The 21316-nt window shown below is 37.4% G+C and overlaps 1 protein-coding gene across 7 annotated transcripts in view; it reads left to right on the top strand.

Annotated features, from left to right (window-relative positions):
- Nucleotides 1-3759: 3759 nt before the first annotated feature.
- Nucleotides 3760-21316, top strand: part of LOC130545978 (HMG box transcription factor BBX) — a 31109-nt gene continuing 13552 nt past the window's right edge. For 3 of the 7 annotated variants that reach the window (XM_057320977.1, XM_057320982.1, XM_057320976.1), the window contains exons 1-5: nucleotides 4688-4836; nucleotides 17122-17293; nucleotides 18205-18462; nucleotides 19300-19501; nucleotides 19608-19675. In XM_057320977.1, coding sequence (XP_057176960.1) covers nucleotides 4808-4836; nucleotides 17122-17293; nucleotides 18205-18462; nucleotides 19300-19501; nucleotides 19608-19675 — 729 coding nt within the window. In that variant the 5' untranslated portion in view covers nucleotides 4688-4807. Of the gene's footprint in view, nucleotides 3888-4195; nucleotides 4573-4687; nucleotides 4837-5865; nucleotides 5948-17121; nucleotides 17294-18204; nucleotides 18463-19299; nucleotides 19502-19607; nucleotides 19676-21316 lie in introns of those variants that run through there. The other 4 variants (XM_057320978.1, XM_057320979.1, XM_057320981.1 and 1 more) reach the window with 4 other exon arrangements.

The raw sequence follows: 21316 nt of genomic DNA, 5'->3' as shown, positions 1-21316 counted from the left end.
TGGAACATACAACCATTCAAGTACAAGCTATTCACCACCTGTAATAGTGACTAAAATGTACATTTTATATATATTTTGTTTGTAAATAAAATCATTTAAGGTTGTGCACTATATGTTTGAATAAAGCTGTTTTACTGATGTTTACTAAAAATAATAACAAAATAATATCTGAATTTACACATATTAGGCAGTATTCCAATACTTCTTAATATTGTGTCTGTAAACATGAAGCCATCTCATGAATCTGTTTAATAGTTTGATAACTCACTTTATTTTTTTAAATTAACAAGTGATTACACTCTGTGTTGTATTTCCTTTTGTTTGTTTATTCTCAGTGGTGTAGTTTTTCTCAGTGTTGTATTTTCTTTTTTTCAGCTCAGACAATCAATAGATCATGACAGTAAATGTATGTGCCCGTGTACTGTTGTATTTCGGCCTGAGATGTTTTAACTAAGCAAACTTAGTATACATCAAAAATTTGAAACAGTAGAAAAGTGGCCAGTGACACACACATTATTGCTACAGCACACTCCACTGGTTTCAGGAAAGAAAGCGCATATCACGCAAGGAATTCTATTCAACAAAATTGGTCCATCACAGGCACTCTAAAAAAATAATTCAGTGGCTTCGTAAATATCACAAAAATATATTAACATAATAAAGTATTTACATTATTTTTCAGTCCAACAGTTTATTTCTCTAAAATGTACATTTATAATTTAAGTTTATTTAATGAAAAAAAATGTTGTTGTTGTTGTTTTTGTTGAATTCTAATAGTAATATTTGAGTTAATCAAATTTGCTTATTTTTCACTTGAATGTACTTTTTATTGATTTCACAGCTTTAAAATTGACTCAATATTTCAGTGTAAATTGTTTCACCAAAAAAAGAGCCAATCACATTTAAACTTTTTAGATAGCACATCTCTGATATCTTTCCATCCAACTCATGTGTAGAAAATGTCCAGCCTAAACAATATAACATTACAGTATCAATAGTGTATAAAGTGTGACTAAATGAACAGCAAAAATTGAAGTCTAAGAAACTAAACGTCCATTGCAACAGGCGTTTTATGATGGTTTACATACAATTACAGCATGGCCTCATGAGTACTAACAAAGCAACTGAATTGTTGTGCTATCAAATGTATCCCTGCATGTAATTGCTGTTTGAGACAGATTGTGTGGAACTGTCATGAACTTCAATCATATTTTTTTGCGAAACCACCAGCTGTTGTGATTTAACCTTTTTCTGTGGGTTATGCATTTTAGTTTTCTAGGGGGACTTGTTTAATAGATTATAATAACTGCTATCTGTTTTAATTAAAATATACAGTTAAAGACAAGGTAAATGTTACTGTATATTTATAATTTTTCATTGAAAGCCGGTGCCTTGAGTTTGTCTTTTGAGTTTGTCTACACATTGGCTTTAATCTAAAGTTCATAAAGACGTGTGCGTTTACACTACAAATGTTTTTTATGTGTATTTTTGGGAAACGAACCCATGATGCTTTACCCATTGAACCAGAGTAACATTATACTTAAAATTCTATTATATTATAATATGTATACATAATAGGTATACCTAAAGGTGCTGTGTGTCATTTTTTGAAGGATCTATTGACAGAAGTGCAATCTAATATACATAATAACTATGTCTTCAGGTGTGTGTTTTTATTACCGTAGAATGAGCTATTTCACCGTGGGTCCCCTTGCATGGAATCCACGAAGTTGTTTCAGTATCCCTAAACAGAAAAACTGCTCCACAGTGCGTTTCGTAAATTCATTCTCTGCTTCGTCAAAGAAGCGGAAACGTGACGACATTTATAGTCCTGTGTCAGCCACTGTAGTGCTTCGAAAGGGAGGAGTGGACTGAGCCATTGGTTGCAATTTATGACCTCACCGCTAGATGCCGCTAAATTTAATACAATGGACCTTTATGCACATATTTTTAAGTACACGTAAGTAGTTGTACTACATTTGTAAGTTAACCTTTTTCTACTACTTGGTACTAAGTCTTAAGAACACAAGAATAAACTCCTTTTTGTAAGAGTATAGGACAATAATGAATACACAAATTCAGTACAAATTCAGGGGAAGAGGACCCACAATTTCTTTCACTTTTCTGTTCAATGCAGTTTAAAGGGTAAATAAAGTCCATCAAAACAAATATCTTGATTTGGGTCTTTTCAAAGTAATGATCTGATCAGTCAGTACTTTTACTTCACTCTCTCAACGGCTTACTTTTATGGGTGCAAATGACCTTATCAACACTTAGCCTACGTTTGTTCACTTAAGATGAAACATCCAAAAACTGATTTCACTTTTGTGGGAACAGAGTGTGTCATCAAACTTATTTGACCAGGAGGTTAATGATTGGCCCATTATAGGCTCAGCCATCAAGACTGATGGGATACACTGAAGAGGAATTTGATATCTTTGTTGTGTGAGTTTTATCAGGAAACCAAAAATGTGTCTTATAGAAATGAATTTGTTTTATTATTAAGTTACTATGACTGAATCAACCTAACTACATTAGGTTATACCAACAAATTGCTTTATAAGGGCCTGAACAGGTAACAGGTAACCTTTTACAGTGTAACTTTGTGTTGTTTATTAAAAACAAACACAAAATACTTTAAAGAAAGGTACAATGTTGCACAACTCTGAAAAACATATTAGAAGCGATTCAAGCTCATTTATAACATATTGACATCAGATTCATTGTTCACATACAGTGTAATGATAATCAATAAGGTAAACAACTATAATTGTGAAAATATAACAAAACATGATCATAATAAATCCTAAAAAATAATCAAATGAGCGCTTTCTTAGATACGTTCTGTGTGAAGTTTAGCAACTAAAACGGTTTCTTTTTCTGTAGTGTATTTTCGCCAATGCATACTGTAAACGTACTGTATTATGCAAGAGCTCACATATGCTGACACGACTGTCCTGATCGTCGCAGCACCGCGTGTATAGGGTTTAATAAAATATATAGGGTTCTCTATTACACAAAAGAATGACAGATATCGCAAAAGTATGAACTTATAGTACAATCCATCGCTTGGGTACGATATTGCACTTCTGTTGACCCTCCTCTTCCTCGTCATACAATATCATCGATCACCAATGTCAACATCATAATCATGTACGTACATAGATTGTTTTATTAAAGCCCACGTGCTACCAAAACTGATACGCGGGGCTGATAATGCAACGTCCACTCTCACGTTAGCACGCGGAGCCTTCGAGGAAAACTCTTGATAAAGAGGGCAACGACACAGGGAAACGGTGCAGCAATGACAGACACCGCGAGCTGTGACACAAATCACCACACACACGGCTTTCTATCGTGTTCAAGACACGACGAGCCTTCAACATTCGTATGCAACGAGTGAATGAAGGGCGAAATCATCAATGTTGTTCACTGGTGTGTGTTTGCACTCGACCGTTGGTGTGGGTTGGGGATTGTTCTAAAACACTGTGTACGAGGTATCTGCTCGATGGCGTGTCTTTATCGTTAAATGTACACTTGCCTGTCATCTAATGAATGACAGTCTATACTTCTTCTGTAAGTATTGTGTGTTGTGCGTGTCGTGTAAACGTCCAGGACATTATGAAGATGTGGTTTTAATCTGTCGATCTCGGAACCGTGCTGAAATGTTTCGCGCGCTCTGAGTGGCCGTCCCGGGCTGTCACTCAAGCGTGCGGCCAATCGTAACTAGCCTTACATGAAAACTATATTTTCTCTCACTGCATGTACAGTAGAGTGTATGTTGCAAAAAAGTGAACGGAGAAAGACACTATCGAAAGGGGTGAGAGAGGTGGACAACGGCGTAGCCGACATCAGACCTGTTAAGTCACTTTGGTGGCCTGTTGCGGGTAAGTGCGGGCGGGCGGGCATGCACTGTTAAGACTTTATTTTACAAGCACGACACCGATGTGACACTAATATGCAACAACACCCAGGAAGCTCTATTAAAGTGTTACACGGCGAGAAGAGAAATAGTGGATCTGTAATCAAAAAGCAATACGTCGTGTGGCGTCGTCCTGTGGAAGTGGGTGCAGCTGAAAGGCAGCAGAAAAGTTTAGACAGAATGAATTGACTGTGAATGATGATGATGGTGGTGATGATGATGATGATGATGTGACAAGGGTAGGCCAGTCAGTCCAGCGCTATGAACATCCACACACTGTGCGCAAGGGCTTCATAACAGAGCAGTCAGTGGGAACACTTGAACGCACGGAGGGGGAGGAGGGCTGCGAGAAAAAACAAGCCGAGAAAATTGTTCGACTGAAACGAAAGTACTAATACCAAGTGCATTCGACCCCACCGTTACTCGCTTTAAGAGCGATCATCGCGACTCCGATGTAGTTTTGTCGACTTCACGTTGCGGTGTTGCGCACGGCGGCGTCCATCCGGTAAAAACAATATAAGTGCTGGGGAGTCTGTCTGTAGGGCTACTGTACGGACGGCCAGTGCAGAACTGTTCTGATGTGTCAATAAGTTTGAGGTGGACGGGATGCTGGAATGAGAAGGCCCTGGCGTTTCGATTGGATTTCAGAGGTAAGTTTGCATCCGCGAACGGCGCGATGACTGAAAACTTTGCCATATTTTGTGACAGAAAAAGACCCGAGTGTCGATTGATCGGGAGCTCTCGCGCAGACAGTGCGAGATTCGTGCCAGTTTGTTGCACCGACGCGAAGTGTTTGACTGCTCCATAATCGCTCCGCTGAAGATAGGATCATAAACAACTTGAGTGATCGGTGTGTTTGACACCTGCCCTCACCGTTTCTGTGAAATGACCGTAGATATAACATGTACGACACGGTAAGGGCAGTTATTTGCTCTCATCAGAGGAACAAAATAGGCACTTCCCTCATCCAGCGCAAGGTTACAATATAACAAAACAACCAAACGCGTCTCGGTTCAAGTTGCCTTCCGAAAGTGCGAAGATGTCGTATTCGAAGTATGCAACGGGGATCGTGCGATTATCGCATATGGGTCTGGTAATGACACGTTCATCTGTGCTCGAGCAATCTCGCATCACAGGGGCTAGCAAGCTAGCCAGCTACTTTTATTCTATCTGACAAAACGCAGCGAGAAACCCGAGCACCAGACCGTCTCATTTGAAAAGTCTTCCCCGAAAACCCCTAGTTTAAGTAATGAAAGCCGTCGTCTGCCCGTGGAGGGGATTCTCTCCCCGAAAATGCACTGGCGGAGTTTGACAGGAGTGAGATTTATACTTCATCTTCCCCAAAGCAAGATGGACTCTCTTTTCGTGTGTCTGCCTTGTCAGAGCCCCGATCGACATTTTGCACCGAGATGCAAAACCGTGGACGGTTCAGATCAGGGGTCAAACGAAGTGTGAAATGAGCTCGATGGTCTAAATAATTGGGGAATATCACTGAGATGGTGCTTTGTGGAGTTCTTGAATCGGTGATCTAGAGTTCCCTCGGGCTGCAGAGAGAGAGAGAGAGAGCACCGCTCTCAGGCTGTACCTGAAAACTAAACGCTGCAATACTGTACATACTGTCGACGAAACGGTCTCGGATGTGCTTTAATGTGACATACGTGAACGAGCCCGCGTGGCTTTAATGAATCCAATGCATGTTGTGAGTGATGTCACAGGATGTATACGGGGAATTCATAACTTTACGCTTCATCAACAATACCGAGGTGCCACCACAGTTCGAAGCTGGCGCACGTATACCTCTAACTAATCCACAACACACGGTTAAAATGTCGCTGACCGACGACGAGATGGGACTCGGGACGGCGTTATGTGGTGCATTTGGCTTTGCTTTCGACGATGTATTCCTGTACTGAGGGCACAGTGTTTTTTCTTTTACTTTGTAGGTCATCTTCATCGCATGATACAGCCTGACTGACAGATCCATCCTCATCTTTCAAATACCGTATTTCCATATTCTGTGACTCTGTAAGTACAACTTCACTTCATGCCATGCGTTTTTCGTTATATCTCTTAAACAATCGGGAGGTGATGCCTTAACATCATTGATCAAACACTCATTACATCACGGGTTTTAAGCTCATGTCTGTACATAATCACCTGCTTATTTGGTTGTGCTCAATCCGAGATAAAATTCATATTCATACTTCAATGTTTTATCATGCAAACAACTAGGCTGCTTATAAAGGTTTCCTGAACTATATGCCACAATAATAATATTGGTAATCATCATGTGATATCAAAAGCATAATGCGTTACATTTGTAGAGTTTAATTCAGCAGTTGGATTTTGGTATTCACGTTTTTGGTAAGTCTGGTAATAGAGTTATGAAAGTTTCAGGCCTCCGATTCCAATATTGATGTTATTTAAATACTGTATAAAATTGCAGTTGTTTGTAATTGACCTTTTCTCTCAGACAATATTAACAAACTGTTTTGTTTTCTTTGGATTTACCAAAACTGCTTTAACAATTGATTTTGTCCTATTATATCTGTAGTAAAACATGCACTTCTTAATATTGATTCATGTAAATCAGCATCATTGGTCCTCTATGTGCTTTTAAAGATACACACACATTATTGGTTCAGGGCTGGTGAAAAAAGTTTTATTGTTCTTAATGCTTTTGTTTCCTCCATTTCCTTCAAAAACAGCTAGGTTGTAAGGTAAATAGTCACCTTTTTACATTCTGCTTGGTGTGAAGTAGTGGTCAATTTAAGCAAAATTTTTATTCTGTCATCATTAACTTATCCTCTTGTTGTTTCATGACTTTATTACATGCTAGTATGCAGCAGGCACAAGAAAAAAACAATTAATGTGGTCCCAGTGACTTCTGTTATATCCTGAATTTTGAAAAAATTCTGAAAGTTTGCTATTAAACACAAATCAGATGAAATTCATATTAGAGTTCCGATTAATGTCATTCACCAATAAGATACGCTGTAGACATAGATAAAAACATAGTTTTTTTCATAGTATTTTTCAGCAAACCAAAAAACCTGTTGCAAATGTTGTAGTCATGCCAGTCAGTGAAGTTTCAAACATATTTGTTTCATTCAGTTTTGGTAAATTTATATTTATTTTTTGTTGTCCTAGCAGGACAAGTGCAAAAAAGTAACAAAAACTTTAGCAGTGTCTCAAATCTATTTTAGAGAATTGTGAAAAGTTATATTGTAAGATAATTTCATCATAAAATCAAATCGTTTTTTTGTTGATGACTTTTTTTGACAGTAATGATTTTGGTATTTGGACCTGAGAGATGAAAACCGCTAACTGGAATTGTTGACTCAAATCAAGTAATACTTGATCATCTAACTACTGTCTCAACTACTGTCTCATTGTTTAATTAGCAGATACAGTCTCATTTTCTAATGAGTTGATTCATCGATGTAAACTGTTAAAGGAATGTTACATGTGTAAGAAAACGTGAGCTTAAATTTAAGAAAATAATTTAGGTTTGTGTAGCTGGTGAAAACAAACATGTTTACAGTAATGCACTTACCATGGAAGTAAACAGGGCAAGGCGTTGTAATAAACACACATGCTGTTTATGAGTATTGTCACAAGTGTGACTTACTATCAACATTCCTTGTGTCTAATGACTCAACTTTTTCCATGAAGAATGATTACAGACTGGCCCAAAAACGCAAGCCACGCCCACTCATTTTCTCCTTTGAAATTGCTTTCCTTTTTTTCCTCGGAAATGTGTCAGAATACGGAAGTAAAAACGATCGCAACCGCCGGTTCATGGGGACTTTAATATTATTACTGCATTTTCATATTCAGTTACATTCTTCAAAATAAGATACTAGTAACAAGTAGGATAATTGTTGCGGATATTTCAACCAACGCATCTCCGGAATAACGCGCAGTGCCTCCAAAGCGTTCTCAAGCGCTACCAGCTGGTCATTTTCAGAAGAGCACCAGGTATTATTTCAGCTGGCTAAAAATGCTTTGGTGGACACAGTTTAATTGATTAATTTATTGGCAAGAACATAGCATAGTCTCTTATGCATTTATGCAATATAATGTAGCCAAACCAGAGAATGAAGTCCAGAGGATTCCAGCATTCCGAGATACGTAATTTGCGTAGCTGGAATTCATAGGCGGGGATTATGCTAATTGTGAATGATCGTACATGCGCGCCCTGTTTACGAGTGATTGGAATTCATTAATATACACACATTTTACTACGAAATCTGACGTTTACGAATTATTTCTGAATCCGGAGGAAGGTTTTCGGGTAGGACTGTTTTATGCGCAAATTATTCAGAATTTACTCGTATATTTACTAGGGCTGTGTATTGGCAAGTGCTTCCCGATACGATACATATCACGGTAGATGGGTCACGATACAATATATTGTTATGTTTTCGATACGATACACATTTGCGATATGTCGCAATACTTTAAATAGAAAATGTAAAAAGTAGAGCTAGAAATACAACATGCTGTGCACCACCGGGGGTTTTCTGTAAGGATAAGTGTAAAAACATCCCTTACCTCTGCGGAGTGGCCATGATGTGGGATGCATGGACCTTTAGATCAGAGGTTTGGGTTCTCAAACTGTGGATTGCGCCTCTCAAGTGGGTAGCACAGGGGAATAAGGTGGCTCACACAAGTCACTTGGCTGTTGTGGTGCATTACAGTTAAAACAATGAACATGGGCAGTTTAAACCTCTGGTTCATCCGTGCTGTAAATGCGCTGGTGTCACATCCGTGAAAGCACAATAAATGTCATTGTTACTTTTTGGAATAAACTTTTTGTCTAATGCACTGCAGTAGCCAAGTGACTTAGTGGGTCATGACTTGCGAAGCTTACAAACAGCATTTAATTTATATAACTCATCACTCCATGACTTATTTTTTAAAATTAAAGCACACCCACACATCAGCTCTGAGAGCTCGAAGCATTCTTATATTTTTCGCCACGCTCGCTTCCACTTACTTTTGGCCTTATGTAGGGCTGCACAATTAATCGAAAAACTAATTGAGATTACGATTACAGGTCCAACGATTATGTAATCGTTAAAAGCCGCGATTACAACTGTCCATTTATGCTTATTTTCTGTGCATGTCTGCAGGTTTGTTGCGCGTTAGAAGCAGTGGCAAATCAGCAGCCTATCATGAATATGTAGGCGCAGCCTTAACAACAACCAGACAGTTTATTTTCTATGCGGTTGTGAGCGGATTCTCTAAATGCCTGTTGAAGGATGTTAGTTCCAGTGTTGGGTGTAACTAGTTACTAAGTAATTAGTTACTGTAATTTAATTACTTTTCCCTTGGAAAAGTAAAGTAAGGGATTACTCTTATTTTTCTGTAATTTAATTAGTTACTTTTGATGTAATTAAACTAAATACTTTGTGTAATATACTGTATGTGTGTGCAATAGTGGAATTGACATCAAAATTCAAAGTCTAACTTTAAAATCCGTGCTTTAATGTATCTTTCTCACATTTGTAATACTTTGGTCAGTTAATAATACTACTTTATGTAGTTTAATATTATTTATTTAAATGAATTAAAAGAGCCGTTTCATGTCTATCCTTGAATCACTTAACTTATCAAGGTTGATGTAGGATATAGAAAGTAATTAGTAATAAGTAACTAAATACTTTTTGGAGAGAGTAATTTGTACAGTAATCTAATTACACTATTGAATATGTAATTAGTAACTAGTAATTAATTACTTTTTGAGAGTAACTTACCCAACACTGGTTACTTCACACTAAACATGTGTGCTGATAAAAGAACATCGCATGACTTGTAAAGTACTGGGCAGATGCAAGAATTAGTACCAAAACAAAAAGCATCATCTGTAGTATGGAATTATTTTGGATTTACTAGCAATGATGTTGAACAGAAAGTAATATTGTGCAAGCTAACGTTATGTCGATAAACTGTTGCTGCACCACTGTCTTAACAAACGTGTACAATCACATGAAGTTCAATCACAGAGTGCAATATGAAGAGTGCATTAAAGCGAAAGAGCAAGCAAGTTCGAGTCGATCGCGACCGTCGACACAGACCGAATCATTGCTTAGCGTTTCTCCGTTTCCAGCCGGCTCTTGACGGCAAACTGAGATAACAGATGCGATTGCCGAATTACTTTACCGAATCATTGCTTAGCGTTTCTCCGTTTCCAGCCGGCTCTTGACGGCAAACTGAGATAACAGACGCGATTGCTTATTTCATAGCCAAAGACATGACCCCAATTAACACTATTAGCTTTTTAAACCCTGCACTGCAAACAAACACATTGGATAAGACATATGTCATTCCCTCCCGCAACCACTTCTCTCAAGTTGCATTACCTGCACTTTATTCGAAATGTCGGGAAGACGTTGAAATAGATCTGAAAAAAGTGGCGAATTACTCGACAACTACTGATTTATGGTCGAGTAGAACCATGGAACCATATTTGAGCCTATACTGTATCAGAAATAAAGTATTTCAGGAACACAGCTTTGTTTTTGGATGTTTATTGAAAGAGTATGGTATGCGGTTGTTAAATAAAAAGCAATAATAAAACAAAAAAATACAATTAAAATGTTAAGGGCTAATAATCGAAATAAATAATCGCAATTACAATTACAAGGGTATAATTGACAATTATGATTTTTGTCATAATCGTGCAGCCCTAGCCGTATGTATATGGTATCACTATATTTTTGCACAGCCCTAATATTTACGAATGTTTCATGAATGAAGCCCACTGTGCGCTAGTTCTCACTATTGCAACTTTGTCCATAATTACATTTTTATTTATTGTTATTTGAACATGACAAGTGTCATTTCTTTAGATTCTCTCGATTGCTTTGCTGTTGCAGTCTTTATTACAAACAAAATTTTAGTTTTTACAGTCACCAAAACAATTGTTTTGTTTTGGTAATCGGCAGCATGTCATAGATGCAGTTTTTTTTAAACCAGAACGTTCTTTAAACTGCTAGTTTAGTCAGCGAGTTTACTCTTAACAAAAATTACAATGACCAGACCACAAAACAATCCTTTGAATGTTGAGACTCATTTGAGAGTAATTGACAACCAGACAAATGTTTTTTGAGGTTTGGCTTTGGGTCAGAGATACTAGGAAATGTAAATTTGTTTGAACCTTCATCCAACTTTATGTTATACCACAGGGTGTGCAAGTTCCCAGCATGCAATGCGGCATAAGTAAAATACACTGTTGCTGGATTATTGTTTGCTGTATGACCTAATGCTGCCAGTTTCTTGAGGTGCTCAGCTTTTTTACTTAATTATGTGTTTGTTGAATTTGTGGCTGATTGAGACTCTCAGCATTTAATAAACAAACAATTGCAAGCTGGTGCAAAAAGGGTCTTGTAGACAGTTGCTGTGAGTATTACGGTTTGATTCTTTTGAATTGCAAAGCTACAGTTAAGTCTTGATGTAGCAAGTGTGAGGTACTTTGTCCTGAAATTGAGCAGCCTCGGTGTCATTTTAGTTTAAGTTCTCACCTTTTTGTTTCTTGCGTTGCATACTGTAAAAAAACTAGTAGGATTTGCTTTTTTTACTTAAAGGGAACCCGGTGTATAGAGAGATGTATGGCTTAATGCGTTGTAATAGCCTTACACTACTAGCATTTGTCGTTAGAAACACATCAAATATTTTCAGTTCTTAAAAAAACCCTAAATGTAATACTCATTTTAACCTAAGGAGGCCGCCATGTTCTTTTTCAATGACGTAAACTGGTTGCACGCACAGCTAGGCAGCCAAACTAAACACCGACACACTAATCAGTTCTTCAGTAAATATAAGGTTCTGTAGGATAATATACATATATATATATATATATATATAATGTGTGTAACAATATTCACAGCAAGGAAGAAGGAAGAGGGAACCGCTGAACGTTGAACAACAAAACTTTAATAAAATAAACAAACAACAAAACGAATGTAAAATGCCGGCAGCTCCCTCACGGTCGACTGCCGGTCACACATAATAAAACATAACGTAAAGTCCAGGCCTGGTTCTCTCTCGTCCTTTACTGTTGTCGCTCCTTCTTTTATATAATGCTAAAAGAAGAAAGAAAGAAAATAAAGACGCTATTTGGTGTATTTTCCTACATTTTAATATTGTTTGTCAAAAACAACACAAACATGCATATTAATAACAAAAATCATTTCGAATTTATCATATACACGATGTTTTAGCCATTATACAATGCATTTTATCCAGATTTTGACTTTTTGATGTTGATTTATCAGCCTAACGTTATTGTCTTCTCTCCCTCGGTCATTAGCTGATGGGGGCTAATATTCACGTGTGCTCTAATACAGAATAAATAACCAAACCGCAAGCATTATTATTGTGTTTATCAGTATATTCTCATAATGTATAAAGTATACGATTATGGTGGATGCTGATGTCTTAAATAGTCCTAAATGTCTCAAAGGCGATAGTTTAAAGCTATGATTTAATGCACGCTCACCTTGAACAGATGTCTAATACTGAACTCGTTCTTCTTTTATGGCTGGCAAGCTGGCTTGTGTCAAGAGGACCTACCGCCACCTACTGTCCCTGTGTGTTTGTATATCTGATCTTATGTTTTACGTGTCATATTTTACTGTTAGATATGGAAAACGTGTGTGCTTTGCTGTCGCAAAAGAGAACAGGTTTAGATCGCAACCATTTGACATCACGGATTCTGACGCAAAAAAATGGCGGCCTCCAAGTAAAAATATTTTTTCAAAGTTTATGAATACTGTGACAGTTACACTGTTTTTTATTTCACAATATAAAGTCAATGCCATTGTTCATATAGTAAGCCATACATCACTCTATACCCAGGGATCCTTTTAAAAAAACTATGTGCAACTTGAGCAAATGAATACAAAAACATTAGGTAAATCCTACTAGGTGTTTTGTAAGGCAGCAGGTTGTTATTACTCGCTGCTTGTACATTATCATTATCACATGAGAAAAAAACTGGACATGAAATGTGAATTTGAAATATTTTAATAGCTCATTTTAACCGAATGCAGACCTTCCGTGAGGAAAAGCAGTTTACTTTCGATTTTAAGAAACGACGTTCAAATATGACGAACAGACAATTTGGTTTAATTGTTTGTAAATATAATGTCATATATGTTATTAAAAGACAAATTTATATTTAAATTGTAAAAAAAAAACGATACAATAATAAAAATTATTTGCTGCATCTTGGTTACCGTGTGTTATTAGTTTTGAGCGGTTGTTATCTGGGAATAACGAACCTGAAAATGTCGCGACTGGCCAATCAGAATCAACCATTTCAACGTGCCGTGTAATAATACAGTATAAAATTAAGCAGTCAGATGTTTTAATCTTTTCTGAGAGAAATTATTGTTTTTCCGGGTGTTTTACTTTTCTGTTATAAGCTTCTGTGATGTATGTCTTATTGCCCTTTATCAGGTCTTTAATGACTCCCAAAACGATGACATGATCTTATCAATCAGTAAATTATGAAATGTTCCTCTTTCTATTGTTTAACTCCTTAGGAAAATATGTTATAGTGTGATGTGTGTTTTTCCATTAAAATGGAGGACTTCACATGGAGGACAGCACATGAAAGGATTATTTCATTGTTTTGTCCCAATATGCATTTGGGTAGTTGATAAATAAAACATAAAATGTGTCCTATGGCCTGACTCCCAAAATTGAGGAAAAAAATAAGATAAATCTCTATTATGCTATTTTATATTATAGCCTAAGTATACATTTCATAACATAAAATAATATATTATTAAAAGTTCTAAATTTTCATTAATTGTCACACCATAGGACACGCATGTTATATTTGTCATCTACCCATTTACAGCTAACTTAAATGTATTTAAGACAACAAATCAAACTTTTGTGGTAATTTGTGAGCAAATTCTAGCATTTTACTCACCCTCGTGTTGTTTGAGGGAGTTTATTTTTTCTTGTTAAAGACACAAACGTTTTATCATAAAAAGTACAAAAACAGCAAAAAATGGTGAACATGCTTTATTTGTAAGTTTTCTGAAGATGTTAAACATGTGGAAAAACAAACGAGATTTCCAGTGAATGATGATTAAAATGTTGGTCTGCTCTTCACACAAAGCACAAAACATATTAAAAGGTTACTGTTACTTTACGAAGATCTAATATAAATATGTCGGTTAAGTGATTTTGTGTTCACGTTTAACCTGTTCTTTCTCTCTCCGGTTTGAAATGTTAACATCACGCATTAGTGATAGTTCGGCTGACCTCATGTAGTGCTACAGGCCTTTATTTCTAACACTCCAGTCGATTTTTTAATAACCGGTGTGTTTAAGTTAGCAGCAAGAGGGCAGCAGACACATGTTTAGGAAAGACTTGCAGAAGATGTCTACTGCTACTGGAATGTCTAAGATACACTGTACTCCCAAATTCCTTGCCAAGTATTTACTGAGCGCCTCTGGAGCAGGCTTTAGGATCCTTCGTTTGTGTGTACATGGATGTACAGTTTGTAATTGAAAACATGCTGATGATTGTTAGAAGCAAAGTGTTGCATCTCTCTGGGCTGAAGCGGCTACTGAACACAATGCAGTTCATACAAAAATGACACATTTTCTATGATGCTTTTAAAGGATTAGTTTACCCAAATATGAATATTCTTTTCATTTACTCACACTCATGCCATCCCAGATGTAATCTTGTGAGTCATGACAAAACATGTATATGACAACTAGTCGTGAGACATGTGAGAACTAATGAGGTTCAAAATTGTCAACGTGCCACGATATTTGTATCTAGTGCTCGCGTGTTTACATTTCTATTTTGCTATATAATCTTAAAATAATACTTTCTCTCACAGATGTATCGTTTCAATTTATTTGGATAACTATATTGAGGGATGTACATGCTTTGCTATTTTGAGTGCCATATAAGAAGATAAACTGAGTGTATTTTAATGTAAGATTATGCATTTGTGGTAAACTATAGAGAGGAACTCATATACATTTGGGATGGCATTAGGATGAGGGAATTTATTTATTTTTCCGGTGAACTATACCATTAATGTTTAAAACATGTTTTTAGTTCCTGAATTTAAGTGACTTTTGGTATTTTCTGTGGGGCTTGGGAAGCTGGTTTGGAGATTGTAAACAAAATGTCATTTAAGGGACAGTTCACCGAAAAAAAACATTCTGTCTTCATTTCCTCACCCTCAATTTGTTCCAAATCCTTATAAATTTCGTTGTTCCAATGAACACTGAGAAAGATATTTGGAAGAATGCTTGTAACCCAACAGTTCTCAGCCACCATTGACTACCATAGTAGGAAAAATGACAAGGGTAGTCAAAAGTGCTTCAGAACTGTTTGCTTTTCTATATTCTCGATATATTCTAATATATTCTCTCGTGTGCAACAGAACAAAGAAATGTAGTAAAGTTTCCTACTATGGTAGTCAGTGGTGGCCATGGACTGTTTGGTTACAAACATTTCTTTCTCTGTGTTCATCAGAACAAAGACATTTATACGGACAACTTGAGGGTGAGTAAATGAAGACAGAATTTACATTTTTGGGTGAACTGTTTCTTTAAGAGAAAAGATTACGCTGTATACACTTGCATGTATTCAAGGGACCAGAGAAGCAATATCTTTGTAAAAAATTGTGTTACTTTTTTGTCAAACCTACCTTGATGCAAAGCTTACATTTCTAATAACTTCTATATATTTTATAAAGGTTTTGACTTTTGAATCATTTCGGACATCCTCTTTAGTCAATGACTCATGTATACTGTATGCGAGTGTGTGATGTGCTGTGTGTCTATTGGAAAAGCGAGCGCTGATGTGTGTGTGAAGGTCACATGTACAGTACAGTGAGACTGCATTGGTGTTGTGTACGCAGAGAAACTGTGCTGAGACAGACAGAGAACACTGCAGTACGCTTGTTTTCCCTGAACTAACAATACTTTCTGGACTACACTGCACACTGCATCTGCGCTGAATCCACACTGGACAATGGTCTTTGGTCTTCTATGTTCCATCCCTCCAAATTTTGATGCCTAAAGATGCTCTGTGTCTATTTTACAGCCAAATCAAAAATACATTATGGCTGTCTGTGCTTTTCTTATATTCTTATGTGACTTGTCAAATTATATTAAAGGGGTGATGTGAACGAATATTATCATTTGTTTTAGATGTAATGCAATGTGTATACACGATTTAAGGTTCAAAAACGCTGTATTTTCCACATACAGTGCATGTTTGTATCTCCTCTTTGCCCCGCCTCTCTGAAACGTGCTGATTTTTTACAAAGCTCATGGCTCTGAAAAGCGAGGTGTGCTATGATTGGCCAGTTAACCAGTGCGTAGTGATTGGTCGAATACTGCAAGCATGTGACGGAAATGTAACGCCTCTTACCATATTTGGAACATCAGGTTCCAAAGCAATTGTACTGACAGGTACACCCATCTTACTTGCATATACATTTGGGCGGTCTTAGTCAAATCATACCATGAACTGACGTAAATTTGTGGGGGTGTGGTTACACGAGGCGTTTCAGGCAAGTCTGGGAGAGCATTCGCTTTTAGATAGAATGCATCTTTTGTTCCGACACTCAATTTTTGCAATTTTACGTGTCTTAATACATGCATGGGAAACGCCATATGACCCCTTTAACGGTCTGTGTTTTTCTGTCTGTCTCCTCATATCTCGCTTTACTCTTCTGTCGTTCATCCATGTCTGGTATCAATGTTCTGATTAGAGGTTAAAGTCATTCGGGCATTATCCAGATATTTGCCATGTTGTGTTTTTTACAAGGTTTACCAGTACGCCTACCTTGGTCAACCATCTTCATCAGAAAGAACATGCCTGTCTTAGGTAGACCAGTACTTATTCAGCATAAACCAGCTTGGAACTTCATGTTCATGGTCTAAACTGGGTAGTGTAGGGTAGACTAGTGGCCCTTTTTGCACCACCCATGTATGCAGTTGGTTGGACAGATAGATTGTCCCACCCCATTGGTCATAGTTTTTACACTTTTTGTGATGTAACCTACAAAAATGAACTTTTAAGCAATGTAATTACCGGTGAATAGTGCCCTTGTGCCCTCTTCATGACCTGTTGTGTGTTATAGGTTATGTCTTGTTAAGGAGCATTGAGGCTTGTGGTTGACCTCTGACCTTTGCCCTCAGGGTCAACAGCAGTATGAAGGGCGGAGGTGGAGGGAAAGAGCCTCCTGTGGAGGGAGAGGTCAGCGGAAAACGGCCCAAACGCAAGTGCCTGCAGTGGCACCCGCTGCTCGCCAAGAAAGCTCCGGACTTTTCTGAGGAAGAGGAGGAGGAGGATGAAGAAGAGATGGAAAAGGTGGGTGATGTTCATACATTTAAGACTGCATCTGATAAAAAAAATGGGGCACCTAGTAATATGCTAGTGTGTTGATGCAAAGTTGATAAAAGAGAACCACTTTGTTAGAAAACAAAAGTCTTTAATGTTTCATTGCTTCATTGAACCATTGGATAAACATATTCAGTTCTAAAATATTCTGCAGTTTTTTATATTCTATTATATCTATAATATGGCATATTCAAATGAAGAACAGTTCATTAAAATCATGCAAATGTCAGATTTTTTTACATGAAAGAAAGTTAAATGTATTATTCATTCAAATGCACATACTTTGAAATCTACAAAAACATATTGTCGTGTTGCTCAACTGGTAGAACATGGTGCTAGCTGTCAAGTCAGGTCAACTTTCATTGTTACAAAGCAGCTGTACATGAGACATATTGACTATAAGACTATAAATGTAAAAACAAAAAAAGGTGAAAACACAGAAGACAGACACAACCACATACAAAACAGTCCACACACACAATATGCACATGTACTAACAAACATAGACATAGACACACACATACAAATGCGCACACACACAAGCGTAGAGAGAAACACAGGTCAAATATTAAACAGACTATAAATTCCTATACGCAATATTAATTAAGTAAAACTTTAAAATTCTAATGCCAGGGGTATGCAAATTCCCAGGTTATGCATGGACTGATGTGTATAACATTATGTATAACACAAATGCACTCCAAGGTGGTGTGGGTAACAGCATATATCAGATGGATAAATGTTTTCTCCCCCAGCCAACAAATTGCTTGTTGTGAAAATGAATACACTCAACACACTTACCTCTTGATTTTATCTTCATTTCAATGTTTTCAGTGTTCCTGTTTAAAATCATTGTTTTCTGTATTTACATGTTACTCCAGGAGCCGGTGTTATGCACTGAGAGCGGGGTTCAGGAGGGTGAGTGTGTTGCGATGGAGGATGACGTTGGAGAGTTCTCTTCTGAGCAGCGAGCTCGCCGACCCATGAACGCCTTTCTGCTGTTCTGCAAACGGCATCGTTCGCTCGTTCGGCAGGAACACCCACGACTCGACAACCGGGGAGCCACGAAGATCCTGGCGGACTGGTGGGCCGTTCTGGATCCCAAAGAAAAGCAGAAATACACAGACATGGCCAAGGAGGTGAGAACCAAACTTAAGTGACTCGATCATCGTTTTTTTACAGGAATGTTGTTTAGTAGTAGTGTCTTAATTTAGGGGTGTAACGATACGCTCAGCTTCAGAGTTATTATAGTTTTGTTTAGTTTTATTTTATTTATATTTTGAATTAGCTTTAGATTTATATATTTTTATTTCATTTTAATTTAATTTTTAGAAATTCTGTTATGTGTTTTGTCAATTTGGCATAGATTTGTTATATTGCTATACAAGTTTAATTTTTTTATTTATTTTATTATTATTCATGTTCAGTAATAATTGTGGTGCCTCAGTTTATTTCAGGTAATTGATAGGTAACATTTGTAACTGTTATGGATGCTCCGATACCATTTTTTAAAGACCCAGTACGAGTACCAATATTTTTTTTCTGGTACTCGCCAATACCGATGCCTGTACCTGTATTTTTTTTTGGTGAGGTGGCAATTCTCCAAGCTCAACACACTGAAACTCTGCCTCAAAACATATTATTATTAACATTAACATTATTATTCAAATCACAAATATCAGTCAGCTCTGTCAGGTATGTCACGTGAGGTATCGGTCTTTGTTGTCGGTTTATCTATATGAGTATGAATTAAGTACATGAGCTTGGTATCGGGCCTGATGGTGCATCCCTAATAACTTTGGTTTAGTTAAGATTTATCAAATAATATTGTGACCGGTATTTTATTTGATTTTATGTGAAGTTGATTTATTTTGGCTTGTTTGTTTAAAATGATGGAATGAAACGTGCAACTGTGTTACTTTGACATATTGCTCTTAATTTTATGAAGTGCTAATGTATTATTTTGATGCTGTCAGTATAAGGATGCTTTCATGAAGGCTAACCCAGGTTACAAGTGGTGTCCTGCCACCAACAAGCCGGTGAAGAGCCCATCCCATTCCTTGAGTAATCCCCGTAAGAAAGTCTGGCCTCTGCCCTCCAACCCTAGCAAGGACACATCCATTGCCAAAAAACAGCATAAAACTGAAGGTGCACCACAGCTAAACTTTGCCATGGCAGGTGGGAATGAATAACGGTCATGAATAATTAAACACATACTGTGTCATCATGTACATATAATGTGCTATTTAACAATAACATTAAGCTAAGCAATTGTTGTCTATAGATCCCACTAAAATGGGGGGCCTAAGCATGCTGCTGTTAGCCGGGGAACACGCCCTGACCGCCAGAGAGGTAAAGAACCATCACTATAATACAAAAGTTTATCATCTGCTCTAGTTTGACTTTTGATAAAACATCCACATGATTTTTCCAAAGAAATTAGCAGAAGATATTTGTAGACTTTGTTATATTTTAATCTGTCTAAAGAAGCATCACAGAATTTACGGCTTCGTTTGGGTTCAAAGTTGCCTCAAACCGCAAATATGTAGACATGAAATTTCAGTTTTCCTCAACAGCGCTCATTGTGTCAGTCTTGTGATTAAAAACCTCCGCTCCCAGAAGTTGTGTAGCAGCCAGCCAGTTAGATTGAACTGTAATTGGTTGGCAGCTGAATTGGCATCTCTTGCCGTTTTTGTGTGCGTTCAGCTTTCTACAGTCCATGAACAGTCGGCGGACATTCAAACTGATACCACGTCCAAATCTGTCACGATGCAACCCATTGACTATTCAGAATTGGTCCAATTAACAAGCCACATGTTATTTAGATATTTTGTAAAGGGACTGATTTGATCCAAGGTCTGTATTAAACAAAATTCAGATTAGCCGTGGTTTTGTCACTTTGCGTAGCACATCTACATGTAGCAGGTTATTTTTAAACCATTATCAACATGTGCTTCCTACAAAATCAAAATGTCAATATCACCACAGTTGAGATTGACGATTGAATTGCTCAGTGCTTAAACAGGTTTTCAGAAACAGGAACAGCAAAGGGGTCTAAATGAGAATAGCCGTTATTAGTCAACATCCAGGATTGAAACAAATCAACATTATTGTGTACTCACGGCAGACCTCTGATATAATGAGCACATGATCAGTGCTCATGTAAGTAGACTGTGACAGGCCCATCTCCACGGATACAGCAGCCACAGCTATGACTAAACAGACCGGGATATTAGCGCTGCACTGTTTTGGGTCCCAAACTGGGTTTGTGTGCCATTAGGAGGTGCGCAGACTTCATCGGAGACCTTTATTAGGCTTTGCCGCTGTGGAGATGCATGTGTGTGTGTACGATTCAGGGATTTGTCATGAATGCATGTTTGTGTGTGCTCGATCCTGTAGGTTTTACAGTCTCTCACCCTTGTTAATCCTCTATAAATTTCATTTTCCTCCCACTAAGTGATCATTATTGCCTCTGCACAGAGCATTTGTCACTGAAGAGAGCCACGGGAGGTTTATATAAAACGAGAGGCAGCGTCTCCTTGTTTTGTGGCCAAATTCGATGACATCATCTGTTTCAACATACCGTCCATAATGTTTGACTAAGGATTATCTTTTGAATCTCGTTGTTTTGTCAAATACAATCACGCACACTGTAGTTTCAAGGCGACTGGCTATGCTATTATTGCATTGTGAGTCTTTTGAAGTGGACAGCTTAGGAGTGTTTACGTCGGACACGTGCGACACATTGCGATGTGACAAAAGTTGAAATCAATGGGGCTGTCTACATCGTAAGAGCCTGATCTATTGCGTCACTACGTGCCGACTGTTGATGCACATTCAGTTTCTGTTGTTTTGAACAGAAGGAAATGAAAGATATTATTTAGGAGTATGGTTAGTATATTCATTTTGTACTTAAAGGGACAGTTCACACAAAAATAACAATTTGGTCATCATTTATTCACTCTCATGTTGTTTAAAACCTATATATACATG

The sequence above is a fragment of the Triplophysa rosa genome, linkage group LG22 (assembly GCF_024868665.1).
Source record: "Triplophysa rosa linkage group LG22, Trosa_1v2, whole genome shotgun sequence".
Classification (NCBI taxonomy): Eukaryota; Metazoa; Chordata; class Actinopteri; order Cypriniformes; family Nemacheilidae; genus Triplophysa; species Triplophysa rosa.
The sequence above is the reverse complement of the archived record's forward strand: the minus strand, read 5'-3'. Positions and strand labels throughout refer to the sequence as shown.